Below are 17,588 nucleotides of genomic sequence, written 5' to 3'. Positions count from 1 at the left end.
AAAAACATCCCTCCAAAAACCTCACCTCATAGCCCAGTACACTGAAAGGAATGTTTCTTGGTCCTACTGCTGAAAAATAAGGGTAGGACATTGGCTTATTTGAAGGTACCTGATGGGTTTGAAGACAGACCTGCCAGCAGCCCATGTATAATTAAAAGAGCAATCTAGCTAGTTAAGACCAAGAAGGGGAAATGAGGCCAGTTATCCATCCTTTGAAAACATTGGAACTCAAACCCCAAAATATGTAGTTTAGTTCTCAGTGTAGAACCCACACTGTTCAAATGAACAGCAGAACTACCTCACTATAACTCAAAATAAAGAAGCGACTGAACAGTTTTAACTTCTAAGTTACTTCTAGAAGTCATGGGGTGAATGCAGAAATTATCATGTGAGGTTCTATGATTTGTGGTATACAGGTGGTCACACTAGACAATCACCTTCAAATGTATGAAAAAGTTCAGTCTGTCTGGGTATGGATCAAGTTTTAGGCCAAGATTTGAGTCAGTTCTCATGTTATCCAAACAATTTTGCTGTAATTGCCCTTCCAGTGCAGCCCTGTAACAGGTTGTGCTCACCACTGTGGCACCTCCTACTGGTGACTCTGGGAATTAGCTCTGTTCTAGCCGTGAAGCGCCCTCTGCGGGTGGTGTCCCGCCCATTGTCTGCTCTGCTGTGCTGTCTGGGACCCGCATTGCTCCCTGGCTTGTGGCGTCCTCTTCTGGACACAACGCTTCAGCTGTGCCCCACTCAGTTCTCTTCCCTTCCAGGGGTATCCACAGTCCTCAGTCTGCACCTGCCCTCATCACCAACTGCAGCCCCAAAGTCTAGCCCCTTGCGTCAGGGGCAAGCCACAATCTGTATTGGGCCACGCTCCTCCATGGCCAGGTGCAGTGTAAGGGGGGGGGCGCGGGGAGGACCCAGGCCCACCCACTACTCTGGGTCCTGGCCCAGGGACCCTCTGGCCGCAGCCATGTCCTGCCTTCCTTCTCTCCCCTCTACTGCTTGCACTCCCTGGGCCACTTCCCTTTGGCCCTTGCACCTTTTCAGCCCTTTCTTTCAGAGGTCTCAGCCTGGCAGGTATCAGGCTGGAGCTTTCCCTCTGCTCCCCTGAACCTGCCCAGCACTGGCTAACTAAGGTGCTATCCCAGCCAGCCCTCCTCCCTTGCTTGTCAGGGAGAGACTCCTCTCTTGTCTGCTTTGCAGCCTTTATATAGGGCCCAGCCTGGCCCTGATTGGCTGCCTTTCTGCCCTTCTCTGATTGGCTGGGTTCTGTGCAGCTGCTCCAAAGGCTGCTATTAACCCCTCCTCTGCCAAAGTGGGGCAACTGCCCCACTACAAGCCCATTCAGGTACAAATGGCAGAAATCTAACCTGACAATTGAACTCCTGCAGCATAGAATGTTGTTTACAATGCAGGCAGAACTATTTTTCTAGGATGTGATTCCAAAGGTGTGACAGGATCTAAGCAGCAGCCTAGTAAGGCAATCAATCTCCCGCACAGGACTGAGAATGTATTTTGAGATAAAGCACTGTGTGTACACACAAAACTGAAAAGCACAACTACAAAGGTATGTGGCAAGTCAACTTACTCAACAATGAGTTTTGCTGAACAAACTTTATTCCATGAGAAAGTTCCCCCAGGCTAGGCAGAGCTTTGCCATTAGATCCTGCAGCATTTGAACTATTTTAACAGAGCCACTTAAACAATCATTAGTGCAGTTTGCGGTTCACTACTTATGTAAGTATGCAATGCTTTAATCTTAAGAAACCAGACAGTGCTTATATCAGAGATGATCCACTTGTGCAAGATTATAAGGAACAGCAATGGTGGACTAATTCTTCCATCAATGGCAGAGTTTTATGCTGGGTTGAATGAGCTACATAAAAATTAATTGGCACTAAAAAAAAATTACATTAAAAACTAATGATATAGACTCAGTAAAGAAACTGAAAATTCGGTACCCTTTGAATTACTACTGACAATTAACTTCAAAAGGAGGGAATAGTCGAGTTTGCTTCAGATAAGTGATAGATGTTTGTGGAGACAGCCTCTGAATAATTACAAAGGAATTACCCCAGGCCCTTGCGTATAATTTTATGTTCTCATTTTAGATGACTCCTTCATTCAGAGTGCCCAGGCATGTCATAGAAGATAGTGGGCAAGGGTTCTTCCTATGCTGGCAGCCTGTGAGGGGAGGTGCAGCCACTCCCTGCTATTAAGGGAAGGTCTGAGAGGCTGTTTGTGCTGCCACCTAGCAAGGTGATGCAGTGACCCCTGTAAACAAGGAGCGGGGTTGAGAAGCTGATTGGAGCCTCGGGGAGGCTAGAGCTGAACCCAGGGAAAGGGTTAGTGTTGGAAGAGAAGACAAACACTTGGGGAGAAAGGGCTGTGTACAGTGAGACTGGGATGGAAGATTGGCTACGTTTGTTTGAACTGGGCTGCTATTCTGGAAGCAGGGAGCTTTTATGTTACTTAGTCACTTCAGTAACTGAACTGCGCTGATGGCAAGAGAAAGGAAAGGAGGGGAAACTGAGGCACCAGATGGGCCCATACCCAGATTGGGTAGATCCAGTTACACCAGGGTTCTCATAATTTTTGTCACAGCACTGACCGCATTGTAATGGAGAGAGTGTTTTGCCTCCTCTCCCATTTGTGATCTGATAATATCCCTGTGGCAACTACAGCAATTGCTTCCACATAAAAGTTATGTTAGGAAGGTATATGTTCTTCCTCTTTCTGCCCTGGCACATAATTCCCTGCTGCTTGACTCTCCGCACCCCGACTCCACACCTCCATCCTGTTGGCCCCATACTTTCCTGTTCCTCTGGATGTACTGCCCAGTTGCCTCACTCCCTTCTCTCCTGACCTTTTGCTTCCTCTTCTCCTTTCATATGGTAATGACCACCAGTGGAGACAGCTAGCCTAGCTCCTCCTCCTCATTTCAAGTTGTTTTTCAAACCTCAGGTTTCTTCTTTGCAGTTAAAATCCTGGACACTTGTAGGAGAACCTAGGAGGAGATTCAGCAGCATGGAACCATGGACCACAGTTCGGGAACCACAGTACTAACTTAGAGAATTTTTCACTTGACCACAGCTCAAAGAGCCGGGAAGCGATAAATCCATAAATCATTCCTATTCAGTGCCACACTCTTCATGGAGCAAATTCTGCTTTGACTTACTGTATATCCAGTACAACCCCCATTGGCTTCAGTCAGGTTGCACAAGATGTAAGTCAGTGCAGGATTTGACCCACTATTGTCTACACAGAGAAGTGCTCTCTAGCAATGAACAGTAAAACTAGCAAAGCAGCTCTTAGGGCCTGATCCAAATCCCACTGATTTCAATGGGAGTCTTTCCAGGAACTGCAGCAGGCTTGGATTAACCCCTCAGTCTCCAGGCAACCTCACCTTTTTGCCACTCCATCAGTTACCATGCTCAGCCTGTTCTCAGGACTTCCACTAGCCCAAAGAGGTTACATCTCCAGACTGGTAAATGAACTAAGGCTATGTCAAGTATCAGAGGGGTAGCCGTGTTAGTCTGAATCTGTAAAAAGCAACAGAGGGTCCTGTGGCACCTTTGAGACTAACAGAAGTACTGGGAGCATAAGCTTTCGTGGGTAAGAACCTCACTTCTTCAGATGCAAGGCTATGTCTGCACTGCAAACAGAGGTGTGACTGCAGCACGTGTAGACGTGGTGCTTTGATCTAGCTAGTGCGAACACCAATAGCAGTGAAGGCATAGAAGCATGGGCTTCCACTCGGGCTAGCTGCCTGAGGTCCCAGGTAGCTTGTACAGTCTGCTGTTTCACTGTTATTAGTACCTGAGCTAGCTTGTTGGGTATGTCTGTGTGTGCAGCAATCACACCCCCTAAGTGCTGTATGTAAACAAGGGGTAAAATCGTGGCTTCATTGAAGTTAATGGCACAACTCTCATCTACTTCAGTGGAAGTAGGATTTCACTCAAGGCTTTCTTATATCTAACAAAAACATTCTAATTCTTCTTTATCATTTCACAGCCATTCTGGGTTGGCCATTGCATGCATTCCATTTGTATTTGCTTTACTGGGCAGATTGGTAAACTAGCAACTTAATCCAGTTCCACTGTAATAGCATTCAAAACAATTACAGAAAAAATGGGCCTCTCATTATTGTTCAGATTTTGTCAGAGTTGTCTCCCTTAGCTAAAAGCTTGTTTTATTGCCCTTCACTGTGTATTGTTTCTTATGGCAGGTGTACTGAATGCTATATCAATTTCGCCGGCTTGCTTTAACTTTATGAGACCAGCTATGAAATCAGATATTTCCAAGAGAAATACATGCCTAGGGGATGATGGCACAAGGTGCTGACGATCCTCAAACTTCAACTGACTTCAGTGGGAGCTAAGGAGCTTAGCAACTCTCCAGAGGCACTTGGCAACATGCAGAACAGGCCCTGAAGGCATTTGTCACCTTTCAAGTTATTACGGTGTGTCTTTTACATGTTTTAGATCATAAAGTTGGACAGGAAATAGTTCAGACCTGTTCTGTAAAGATACAATAGCTATGCAACCAAGTAGCAAATGGCTAGTAAACGCTTACATGGCCAAGTTAAACAAGACACAGCTTAGCTCATTAGCTTGCCTGCTCCCCACTTCAGAGCTGCCATATATATGAATCCAAAGAGAACAAAATGAAAGGAGCAAGGCTTTAGAGTTTAGTAAATAACAAAATCCCCTTTCTGTATCTTTTTCATTAAGTTTTTGAATTTTAGAATGATGACAAATACATTAAACAAATTGCTTTGCTTCACAGTAACCCCATCCAAGAGCCCAAATAATCTTTTATTCTGACACACACCAAAACTCAAATCAGATAAGTAACCATCTATAAGGTTGGTTGTGTGTTTCTTTCTTTGTAGACTCTGTCTTCTCCATCTTGCCACAGTGATAATTAAATGTTTCCCTGAAAGAAAGTGTTGAATTGAATATGAACATAAAAATGGAAATAAATAAAATAAATTCCTCTTCTCCCTCTTGGAATGGGATGGTCGGTCTGAAAATACAGCAGTAGAGCATTTCATAAATAATGCCTCACCTTTCCTCTCATTAGGCCATTAGGCCCAGCCATGTATAAAGGCTGAAGAGGAGCAGAAGAGTCAATTTCTTCTGACTCAAAGCCTCTGTGTTTGTGGCAGTTCATGGATCAGTCTGGTGTACAATTTGGATTCTCACATGTACGTTTCCTTTCTCTTTCCTTGGGGAAGCAGAGACATATGCCTGTCATCTGGCAACAGCAATTACATTTAGTTTGAAAGTACTGATGGGTCTGAGCTCATGACCCAAAGAAGATGGATGAGGTAGAGGTAACATACAGCAATTTCAAATACTGGACATATTCAGAAATTGGATGTTTTTTTAAAATGACATATACTCTTTCTGACAATAGCAGGGAATAAGTGTTAAAGAAAATGTCTTGTGGATATATCTTGATATGAATTTGACCCACGGGATTTAACCATATTGCATTTGCAATATATTAATCTCTTCAAATATCCCACTGGGTAGAAGAGAATAGCTAGAATAAGGTTAAATACAATTTAGTAGGGAGCACTTAATTCTTTTGTATGCAATATGCATTTGCAGCGCAATGAGATGATTATTTATAAAATGCCCAAACATGTGGTAGGTGTCTCACTGAATACATAAAAGAAACGGTCCTTGCCTGAAGAACATACTATCCACTTTCAGACATGATGTACAAGTGCTTACAAAGCATGAGGCATGGTGGGTTCTCCATCACTGTCAATTTTAAAATCAAGATTGGATGTTTTTCTGAAGATAGGCTCTAGCAATTATTCTGGGGAAGTTCCCTGGACTGTGTTAGACAGGGGGTCAGACTAGATGATCACAATGGTCCCTTCTGGCCTTAGAATCTATGAGGTTAGGGAGGAAGGGAGGACAAGGGTTACAGTAAGTAGGTTATTAGCGCGTCTTCATGGTTTAAAGGGTTCCACTAAATTTACAAGCGACTGTGGATTGAGTGGAAGAGATGAGATGGAAGAAGGCAGAGAATGTGGGTGTAGGAGAGCATCAAGGGAAGGACAGGAAGATGGTAAGGAACCTTGGGACCAGGAAGAGGACGGAAGGGAAGAGATAAGGGTCGGGAATGTGAGCAGAGGTGGCATGGTGAGGCAAGGAAAAGGAAATGGAGGTAACAGACATATGTTACATGAAGCAGATGGCAGTTATTTTAGTTAATGATGTTGGAACCTGGAATCCTGAAGTGAACGAGGAAGATTCATAGATTCATAGATTCTAGGACTGGAAGGGACCTCGAGAGGTCATCAAGTCCAGTCCCCTGCCCTCATGGCAGGACCAAATACTGTCAAGACCATCCCTGATAGACATTTATCTAACCTACTCTTAATTATTTTCAGAGATGGAGATTCCACAACCTCCCTAGGCAATTTATTCCAGTGTTTAACCACCCTGACAGTTAGGAACTTTTTCCTAATGTCCAACCTAAACCTCCCTTGCTGCAGTTTAAGCCCATTGCTTCTTGTTCTATCCTTAGAGGCTAAGATGAACAAGTTTCCTCCCTCCTCCTTATAACACCCTTTTAGATACCTGAAAACTGCTATCATGTCCCCTCTCAGTCTTCTCTTTTCCAAACTAAACAAATCCATTTCTTTCAGCTTTCCTTCATAGGTCATGTTCTCTAGACCTTTAATCATTCTTGTTGCTCTTCTCTGGACCCTCTCCAATTTCTCCACATCTTTCTTGAAATGCGGTGCTCAGAACTGAACACAATACTCCAGTTGAGGCCTAACCAGCGCAGAGTAAAGCGGAAGAATGACTTCTTGTGTCTTGCTCACAACACACCTGTTAATGCATCCAGAATCATGTTTGCTTTTTTTGCAACAGCATCACACTGTTGACTCATATTTAGCTTGTGGTCCACTATAACCCCTAGATACCTTTGTGCCGTACTCCTTCCTAGACAGTCTCTTCCCATTCTGTATGTGTGAAACTGATTGTTCCTTCCTAAGTGGAGCACTTTGCATTTGTCTTTATTAAACTTCATCCTGTTTACCTCAGACCATTTCTCCAATTTGTCCAGATCATTTTGAATTATGACCCTATCTTCCAAAGCAGTTGCAATCCCTCCCTGTTTGTTATCATCTGCAAACTTATTCAGCGTACTTTCTATGCCAATATCTAAGTTGTTGATGAAGATATTGAACAGAGTCGGTCCCAAAACAGACCCCTGCGGAACCCCACTTGTTATACCTTTCCAGCAGGATTGGGAACCATTAATAACTACTCTCTGAGTATGGTTATCTAGCCAAGAAGGACAGGGCCTCTGTGATGAGGACGGGGTGTGCAGACCTGCCTCAAACCTTGCAGCGTTGATGTGTGGAAAGCAAGTGAAGTGAGGCAGTGTGTGGGGTGAGGAGGCTTAGTCCCTGGAGAAGCTCCTGAGGAGTGGATCCAGCACATGGGACTCCGGTTTCAGGTTGGTTCTGTGTGAAAGAAAGACATCAGCAGGCCAGTTAAATTGGAAGAGGCTGCTGCCGGACACCATAAAGCACACCTCCCTGCTCTCTGGCCCTTTCCCAGGGAGTAGGGTCCTTTAAAAGTCACCCTTGGACGTGTCCTCCTGCTGCTGCTGGTGACAAAGGAGGGGTTCCTCATGGATATGGTGGGGCAGGCCTCCAGGATCCAATGTCCTGGGGGCAGCTCCCCAACACAGTCTGGAGGGGGAGAGGACAGGGTAAGGGAGCTGAATGATCAAGCTGCTACTCTCAGCTCTGTCACTAGCTTCCTCAACTTTAAAAAAAACAAAAACAAATCACAACTTCTCTGTGCCTTAAGTATTCTCCCAATTTTTTGAGTGGGGAAACTAGCTCCCGGGATATTGTCGTAAATCATTACTTTTTCTGTGAATCAGGAATACATTTATAGATTAACAGGAGATGGCTGCATTGATAGACAATACTGCATTCAGGCAGACTGTATATATTGCCTATCTCAATGCTTTCATGGGACACAAACAACATATGCTATATTCTGGACATAATACAACACACTGTATAAACATTTTCATATAACATAATTTAATGTATTTGAAAATACATTTTAAAGCTATAGACATTCTTAAAAGTCCAACATGTTCTAGATCATAGACATATAGTAATATCAACTCCGACAATATCTGTTATTTCCAAGGCACACATCTGCAAACCACCCCAAAACCCCACCCCAAAACAATGACATATTAGGAACTTATTTTATCATTAAGGGTTTCTCTTAATGAACAGATGGATTGACTGCAGAAACTGGGGTTTTCTAAAACAATTTTTAAAAATCTCATACTTACAAATTAAATATTACAAAGTTATTTAAGAGGCAAATCATTTTTTTAGATGACTGTCCAGTGTGCCTGGGTAAAAAATAACCTTTGAATTTATAAAATTAAAATGTGAAACTTGAGGACCTCATTTCAGACATTTGGGCTATGGTAGCTTTAGGGTGCCGATCCACACTATGGGCCAGACCTTGGATGGTCACACACCTGGTGGAATCTGGTCCTAGAGACATCCTAACTGGCCCTTGGCGGACTCACTAGGGGATCATCTGTTGCCCTTGTGCTGCTCAGATAGTAGGTAAGGTAGGTTGTGGCCAAGACACCCCTAGAAGACACTGGTTACTGGCTGTAGTTTCAGTAGCTCTGGGTGTTTGCATCTGTCATAAATTAGAATAGCCCATAGGCTGCTCTAATGGGGCACAAGGGAACCAGCTCTGTATAGAGTGGCCCCTGAATCAGAGGAGTGTGAAGATGAGTTTTAATCCATCTTTGTACCCATTTCCTGACATATGCTATGTGCAATCCAGCTGGACCCCAGGATCTCTCCCTCTTAAATTCTGTGCATTAATGTTTTGTTTACAGCTGACTAGATTATTTTTTATTGTTTATCCATGTGTTTAAATGCTCTTAGGCATCTAGTAAATTCAAACCTTCTACTATCCCATTTAGAATTTAGTAGACTAGCATTATGTTCAGTATTATCAGCTTTTCAAAAATATTACTGTTCGGGTGAAAGCAAGAAGCAGATAAATTTTAGTAGCTGTATGATGACACTGCATTTGGAGAGGCAAAATGAAAAGGAATGCATATTCAGCATCAGTTATTAAACTCCGTGAAGACTACAACAGACCAACCTAATGCCTTGTTTATGTTAACAGCAAAGGAGTAAACATTTATTCAATAATCTTAACACTGAAACGATTCTCCACTGCTCACATATAAGATCAATTTTGTTTTTTAGTTCATTCCCACCTTTGAGCACACAGACAGCACACACACAAAATACATTTTACTGTTCTAAGGCAAAAGCATTTTTTCCTGTTTCATTTTATTTAAAAAACAACCCCAAATCTTCGTGCAAATCAAGATTGCTACAGATAAAGAACTACGGCAGATTCACCTGAGATCATTCAGAAATCATAGGAGAAGACCAATTATTGTGACTGATAGCTAAGATTTGATGGTCCTTTGTCTCATTTTTAAACAAACAGCAATTATCTGGAGAACTACTCTCGTACAGGGGAATGAAAATATCATCTGGAAAATGACAACTGGAAACAACTCACATCCATAACAGGGACGCAAATGCTTTTGTGAGGAAGTTAAGTCTCTGTAATAGCTTTACAGTCTATATCATATGCTATTTATATCATATATGGAAAATAAAACTGTACAAAAATGGTGCAACCAATTAGTGTGAATTTCCTTCCATTCGATTTTGTTTTGTCTTTCTAAACAAAAACAAAATAAAAGAGGCAAGAATTAGTGTGTGCACAAGCCTTCTCTGCATATCCATTTAGTATTTTTATAGTTGGCATATCCCTTAATGTCCGTGTACCCAGTGGAATAGATGATGGACATAAAAATAATTTTACAGTAGATACTGCAAGTTTACCTAGATTCAACAGAGTGCTAATGAACCAAAGCAAATATAGTCTACATGTGCATCCACCCTTGATTAGGGGAAATCATGCCCCTCTTAAAATCTTAATATTGTAATGAAGGTAACTGAGGCAATGATCACTTTTGTAATTTGATTATGCCTATAAGTAAAGCTGTGTGCTATCTGCTCATCTAATGTAATTCTACAGAATGTAATTAGTGCCTGCTGGTGAAAAATCAAAATAAAAATGTAGATTCTTCAATCTGAAACTCTGCTGGCAAAGTAACTTAAAGCACCACAGAAATACATTTATGAAAGCAATCTGCATCTGAAGAGTCACAATTCTGTACCTAGATTAATGGCATGTTAGGATTTGCCATCATGCACTCTGTTGGGAAACCCATAGTCAAAGCTAAACTGGATCTCATAAATTTGGTGTCAGTTATAGACACACACAGTGTCACAGTGTTGCTCTTGCAGCTCAGGCAGAAAGCAAGGTGAGAAGTGTTTTATTTCTTTACTGACATTTTTAAGCTGCTCATCACCATCGTATTTGAGATTCTCATATAGATTAATCCTCCCCAACCACGTGAGGTAGGGAAGTATCGTTATCCCAATTTTACAGATGGGGGACTGAGGTATAGCAAGATGAAGGGTGGGATTCACAAGGGGGCTTAGGCACCTGCCGCCTCGTGGAATTCACAGCCCTGAGTTAGGTGCCCAAGCTCCCTATACAATGCATGGTGGGCACTGGCACCTAAGAATGGAAAACAAAAGCCATCACACTGAGCAGGGAGTTGTCTAAGCTAGCCAACAAGGAACAGGTTTTATCTCACTGGTTAGAGCACATGCCCAGCATACGCGAAACCAAGGTTCAATCCCTCCTCCCCTACCTAATGTGGCAAAAGGATTTGAACATGGATCTTCTACCTCCCAGGAGAGAGCCCTAGCTACTGAGCGCTAGGACATTTTAGATCAGGACTCTCTCAATCTCTCCCAGTGATGCTGTTCCACTGTGTATAAATACTTAAATATGCACTGGGCCAAAGACAGAGTAAGAATGACCATAGCCCAGTGATTATATAGGCCACCCCACTTGGGAGGTGGAAGACCCAGGTTTCAGTTTGCCTACGCCAATGACTATTTAATTATTTAAACAGGAGAGATGGAGAAACAGCTACCCAGGCACATGCCATAGTCTATTGGCTAAGGCAGCCCTCTGGGAGGTAGGCGACGCAAGTTCAAATCCTTTCTTCACCTCAGGCAGAAGCGGGAATTGAATCTGTGTAAGTGCTTTAACTACTGGACTAAAAGTTGTAAGGGAGGGGGGGCACTCTACCACCTCCTCCCATTTTGGGTGTGTTTATTTGTGCTCCAAGCACACTACCCATTAATTCATTAATTAGTTCATTAATTTTTCTGGGGCTTAAGTGTGAGTTAGGTGCCAAGCAGTATCAGGACTTACATTACTCTGGACATATTCAGCTGCTGAAATTTAGGCATCTGGGGGATTTTCATGGTTGGAAACTTAGGCATGAGGGACTTTAGGTGCCTACAAGGTTAGGCAGCAGCTAAGCAAAGGCTTTGTGGATTGCAGTGGTGTCTAAATATTGGACTTCGGCAACTAATTCTACCTTGTGAATCCCACCCAAAGTGACTTGCTCAAGGTCATAGAAGAAATATGTGGTTGAGCTAAGAGCAGAACTCACATCTCCTGAGCCTCAGTCTACCTTATTTATATGCAGCCTTAGTCACCAATGTGGCACAGCAGACATCAATTACGCAAATGCAGAGGATCAAATTGGGGAAATGGAAACCTAAAATGAATTGCATACAACGGTATTCAAGAACACCGCATCGTGGTTCAGAATGAAGGGATGAATGAGATTAACACACTGGCCATGATCTTGAAGGCCTTGTGTAGGTTAAGTCTCAATGGTTAAAGTAAGACTGTAGATCAGTCCACGACTTAGCCAAGGTCAGATGCTTCAAGGGAAATACACATTCAGATAGCTGTGGAGACCATTACTGTTATTGTTAAAGAAGCAAACAACTAGAAGTAACAGGACTTTAGCAAGAGTATATTAGCAAACAAAACTCCAATTTAAAAATATTAGCTTGCTAAATTCACATCCCTACACTGAACCCCGAGATTTATCATGAAGTGTCTTCACTGTCCTAAGGCCAAGTGTCCATCTCTGGTAGAAATATGACAACAGAAAATAAAACACAAAGAAATGGTTCAAAGAGGGGCAAAAACAAAATCAAGTCAACACAATGGAATCAAACTCATTTTGAGTTGCATGCTAAAGTAACAAACAAGTAAAGAAAACAATTTTTGGAAAGATTACAAAAGTATAATTATAAATAATAGCTTTTCAAACAGTATAAGAACTGCACCCAAAACACACTGCAGATTTTAATAATACAATTACAAAGTTAAACAACAGAAGGGGAGAGAAATTAAATGCTGCAGGCAAGGGAGAAAAGATAAGCTTTCAGAGGGGATTTGGAGTGAGAGGGAGACCCAAGATAACTTTGTCTCTTGCAGTAAGTCAAGAAGAAACAAAAGGACCCTGTTCACCTCAGTAGCATTCTCCAATTCTCTGCTCTCATGCAGGGGGTTCAGCTTGTTTCTGAATCAGGAGGTTCTTTTTCTGGAGAACTGTCATCACTGAGGTCACTGTAGCTATCACTAGCAAGAAAGAATAGATTGTGTGAGTGGTGTAGAAAAAATAATTGCTTTGTCTCAAGCCCTCCAACCCCAATGACCCACACTAAGGTCCTGCTTGAGGAAAGCCTCCCTACTCAGGAAAGCATGTAAGCACAGGCTTGACTGTAATGCCATTGTAAACATGTTTTCCTCAATAGGAATGGACTTAAGCATCTGCTTAAGTGCTTTTCTAAATTGAGTCCTAAGTAACTGATGAGAACCAGTACTCCATACTGACAATATTTTTTTTTTGTTTGGTTACTATGCCTTAACACTTAACAGCTTGATGCTGAAGAGTGCTGAGTGACTGCAAACATCACTGATGTCACTGAAAGTAGCAAGTTCTCAGCACAAGATTAGAAAAGGAATGGTCTAATTTACAATAGAGAAGGCATTTGTTTTTACACTGAGAAGAATTTAAAGTAGAGCGGGTTGGGAATTTCCCATCGAGGCTGCCTCCTAGAAGGCTCTTCTGCCTGTAGGCAGAAAGTCAAACTGACAAAAGCCTTCCAAAAGGACTGCCATGGCTGGGCACCCTGAATCTGCCTTTCTGATCTCAGGCCTCCCTGCCTTCACCCCAAGCACCGGAGAGGCAAAGAGCCCAGGCGCTCAGCCTTCCTGCCCCCTCCTCGTTCTGGGGATGAAGAGACTGAGCACTCAGGGCTCTCTGCCTCTCTGGCCCCAGAAATAGGGGGAGGCTAAGGGTACGTCCACACAGCAAAAAAGGTCCAGGTCAGTGAGCCTCACAGCCCAGGTCAACTGACTCAGGCTTGCAGGGCTCATGCTATGGGACTAAAAATAGCAGAGTACATTGCTTGGGATGGAGCCCGGGCTCTCAGACCCCCCCCCCCACACACACACACCCTTGTGGGGTCTCAGGGCACTTGCAGCCCAAGTCCAGCGAGCTTGAGTCAGCTGCCCCAGGCCAGCCATGGCCATGTCGTGGGTCTTTTATCGCAGTGTGGACATATTTTTCATGTGAAGGAATTTCCATTTTCTGGCCAGCTCTAATTAAAGGCCCACTTTTATTTATTTGACTTGACCAAAAAACTTAATTTATATTTAAATTAAAATTCTGCTATTTCAAAATCACATCCTCAGAACAAGATCATTACCAATGCACTACTAATATCCTAACAACTTCCCCCTTCACCTCCTGTTTCCTATAAAGATACATTGTTTTCTACAGGATAGAAACTAGTGTGCTAGTGATCATTTTATCAGTGAACAGAACAAAGAAATGGTGAAGAATGTAAAGCAGCACAGTGATCAGCTGAAGGAACTTCAAACAGGCCACTGCAGTCTTGATCAGACAGACTGCACTTTCTTCAGAAGAGTTCAGCTGGACAGCTCCTTGCACAGCCTATGGCAGAGGATATGTATCTGGGTTGACGAGCTCTTCTGCATGCCCAAATTAAACCTGTTCAGAAGATAACACTCCAGGTGGATCCCTGGCATTCTCCTCCAGTGTACCCCCCAGCTGTTTTAGCTCCCTGAGATCACAGGGGGGCTGTGAAAACCAGGGAGTCGGTAGCCCGCTCTGACAGCTACTGAGCTGGTGAGCTGACTGGCAGCTTAGTTGGAAGGGAGATTGTATACTGCAGTTCAGGTAATTTAGAAAAGTCATTAAACTGCTCTAAATTATGCTGGGGCTCAATGGAGTTTGCCTAGGGTGCTGGATTTGACCTTAATCTTGTCTTGTTCATGTTATATATATTACCTAATTAAAACACTAAAATTGTAGAAGAGTAGGATAGGGTATATGACAGCAAAGTTGTCTTATTTAATTTCAGACTTTCATTGCTAGAGGAAATCTGCAACAATGTAACTCATTATGTCCCTGCAGGAGAGAGGAACCCCTAGTGCAGACACAGAATATGCTGTCAGAATGAGTTTTTCTGCTGATGTAGGGACACCGCCTCCCTGAATGACATTAGTTATGCCGACAGAAGCATTCTTCTTTCAGCATAGCCGCATCTACATGGGGTTTTTTATCAGCATAGCTCTGTCGCTTGGGGTTGTGTTTTTTTCATATTCTTGAGGGATATCGCTACGCCAGTATATTTTTAAGTGTAGACCAAGCCTCAGTTGCTTTCACATTTACTAAGGGTATGTCGACACTTGCAGATTTTTTGTGCTGTATGTTTCACCAGTGATAGGGAATCGGTAAAAGTAAAGCGCTGGTTTGTGTACACGCTTAATTCCTCAGGCGTCAGAGAGTGTTTACATTAGCAGCACTTCCATCGCCAATGAGAGCAGCATTCTAGGGCAGCTATCCCACAGTGCAGCTCTCTCCATTTCGACGATGGGTCTTGTGGGAAGGGGGGGGGGGCGTGATCGCAGGGCATCCTGGGTCCCTATACAACCTCCTCTCCGCAAACGCTGATCAGCTCCAGTAACTCAGCATTGCTTCAAGCAGGAGACTGTTTGCTCCATGGAGCAGGCATTGTCACCTGGCCAGATGATAAGTGAGCACTTGCCAAGAAAACATGAAGGGGAGTTTCAAAGTTCCCAGGGCTTTACAGGGGTAAGGGGTGGATGTCTGTTTACCTGGCATCAGAGCAGCAGAGCTGCTGGCCAGAATGGTCACCTAGGCACTGTGGGATATCCTCTGGAGGCTAAAAGCTCTGTAAACAGGAAGAATGTGCCTTCACTTGCACATCACCGGAAAAGCATCACTGGTAAGAGCTGTATGCCTCTCATGGAGGTGGTTTTCTTTTTGCAGTAAAACTTCTGAGTTTCACCACAAAAAGTCACTGGCAAGTGTAGATGCTCCCACGGTTTTTGCACAAAAAAGGAACTTTTTCTACTTTAAATGGCAAGTGTAGACATGCCTTAAGTCTTAACCTATAACTTTCCATACTTTGTGTTATATGTATGTGGTTGATTAACCTTGTTAAAAGAGTGGGTCATATAGGACTAACTACATGATCAACCTGAGGATTTTAATATGTGGGAAACAATTACATTACCAACATGCACCAGATATAGTGAAGAAAAGTGTTGCTAACAATATGATCAAGCATGCCAAATGCACACAGACACACACAGTTTCATCAGAGCATCATTGCCATTGTACTTACTTCTTTCTGAATGTGCCCAAGGAAGCATGGAATAAAAACTTTGTATCATTAAAACAGTTATACGTTTAATACAGTATAATACAGAACATTTTCAAGTACAGTAATTAATTGCAGTGTTTTGCCATGTTATGATAACACCACTTAAACAATTAGCCTTTAAGTTTTCTATTAGCACTTGCAAATATTGGAACTTTTATTAGTTTGAGGAAACGTGCCCTATCTTTTGTTTCTCCACCCCGCATATATACCGTTAATTTTAAAAAGCTAAGGATTCTTGTCTTGCTTCAAAAAAGATTTAAAACTTTCCAGGCAGCAGCTGCTTATGTTACAAACCAATATCTGCATCAAATTTATAAGATTTACTATAATATGAAATGTATTATACTGGAAAAAATCTGTACAGAGTCTCAGGGTTGTATTATCCAGTAAAGAGTCTCCTCTCTTAGGAACAAGCGTGTATTTCCTTTCAAATTGCACTGAAATGCTGCAGAGATATTACACATAAAGATTAAATAGCTATTTGTGCTTGGGGGGTGGCTAATATTAAATACATTATATAAATCTCATTGAAGTTTTCTGGTTAAGAAAGTGGTGGGAAAATCAAATAAGCATGGTTTTTCCTTTAGGAAACTTTTGTCCACGGAGAGTGATCTCTCACTGAAAAAAACTATGTCTTTATTTCTTTCCATGGGGTTTCTTTCAGTTTGTGTGTCCTGAGCTGAGCAAGATCCCACTTGCTTCACTTGGTTTGTGCTGCTTTGGCAACACCATATTCTCACCACAAGAGGGAATGATAGGGTTGTGTAGGGCTACTGTAGCAGCTTCTATGCCACCCCCCGCACATCCAGAGTGTGAGGGCATGGCCAAGAGAAAACGGGAGAGCAGATGGGGTCTCTATATCTTGTCAAACTTCAGCTGTCAGAACAGAACCTTTGGGCCTTGGAAATAATAATGGTGAAGACTCTGTCAGTCACTTCGGCCTCAATTTAACTCCCACAGTAGTCAAAGGAAATATTGTAATGGACTCAGTGAGAGTTGGATCAGGCCTTTTATGGCTTTAAGTAATTGTTAAAAAAGTAAAGACTTCTTGGAACAAAATGATGCCATTAGCTTTGCCAAAGAACATTTCCTCAGAGCCCTTCTGACACTAACGCCTGCTTGTTATGTTTAGCTACTCCATCTTATCCTGCCTGCTGGATGTGAACATTAAGGTTCAAATTATCTTTTGGGATTGATGGAACAGGAGGTAATTTAGGGCAAAATTTGACTTAAAAAAATATCAGTGAATTACAATAAAATGAAATATCACTTGGGGCAAGAGCTGGGGGACAGATATTCCCAAACGGTAGCAAGCAGAAACACTCTTATGTAGGAGCAGGTTTTTTATACAGACTTTTTCAGGATGGATCCAGCCTCATTCTCCTCCCCCAGCACTCAAGCAAGAGTTCCATTAGCACCAAATTCACCTACATTTAGAGCCCTGGGGTGTCCCCATTTGTTTATTCTAGTTACTGTACATCTGTTTTCCCCTCACATACCATCATGTATCAGCCAATGTAGTGCCTAGGTGCAGCTAAGAGGAGAGGATTTCCTGTTCGTGTTACTATTTAAATCATCTGGATGTGTTCATGTGGTGATGGGGCATGAATGTAAGCTGCAGCGTGTCACCCCACTGATGTATCTCAGCTGCTACAGGGGCAGGGAGTTAAGATCATGTCTAAACAAGACATAATCTGCTGTGATGCAGATCAAATTTAAGACAGCTGGAGATTCCCTTGGAGAATTCCTCGTGTGTAGCAGGAATCTCCACCAGCAGAAGAGCTGGTGGGTGAGGCACCGCTGAAAT

General features: G+C 42.7%; 1 protein-coding gene across 2 annotated transcripts in view; it reads right to left on the bottom strand.

Moving 5' to 3' along the window:
- Positions 1–8,071: 8,071 nt before the first annotated feature.
- Positions 8,072–17,588, bottom strand: part of CTPS2 (CTP synthase 2) — a 139,770-nt gene continuing 130,253 nt past the window's right edge. For both annotated transcript variants that reach the window (XM_065580275.1, XM_065580281.1), the window contains exons 18-19: positions 12,531–12,641; positions 8,072–9,794 (exon numbers count right to left, since the gene is read on the bottom strand). In XM_065580275.1, coding sequence (XP_065436347.1) covers positions 12,572–12,641 — 70 coding nt within the window. In that variant the 3' untranslated portion in view covers positions 8,072–9,794; positions 12,531–12,571. The remainder of the gene's footprint in view (positions 9,795–12,530; positions 12,642–17,588) is intronic.

The sequence above is a fragment of the Chrysemys picta genome, chromosome 1, assembly GCF_011386835.1.
Source record: "Chrysemys picta bellii isolate R12L10 chromosome 1, ASM1138683v2, whole genome shotgun sequence".
NCBI lineage: Eukaryota > Metazoa > Chordata > Testudines > Emydidae > Chrysemys > Chrysemys picta.
This window is presented reverse-complemented; position numbering and strand designations above follow the sequence as displayed.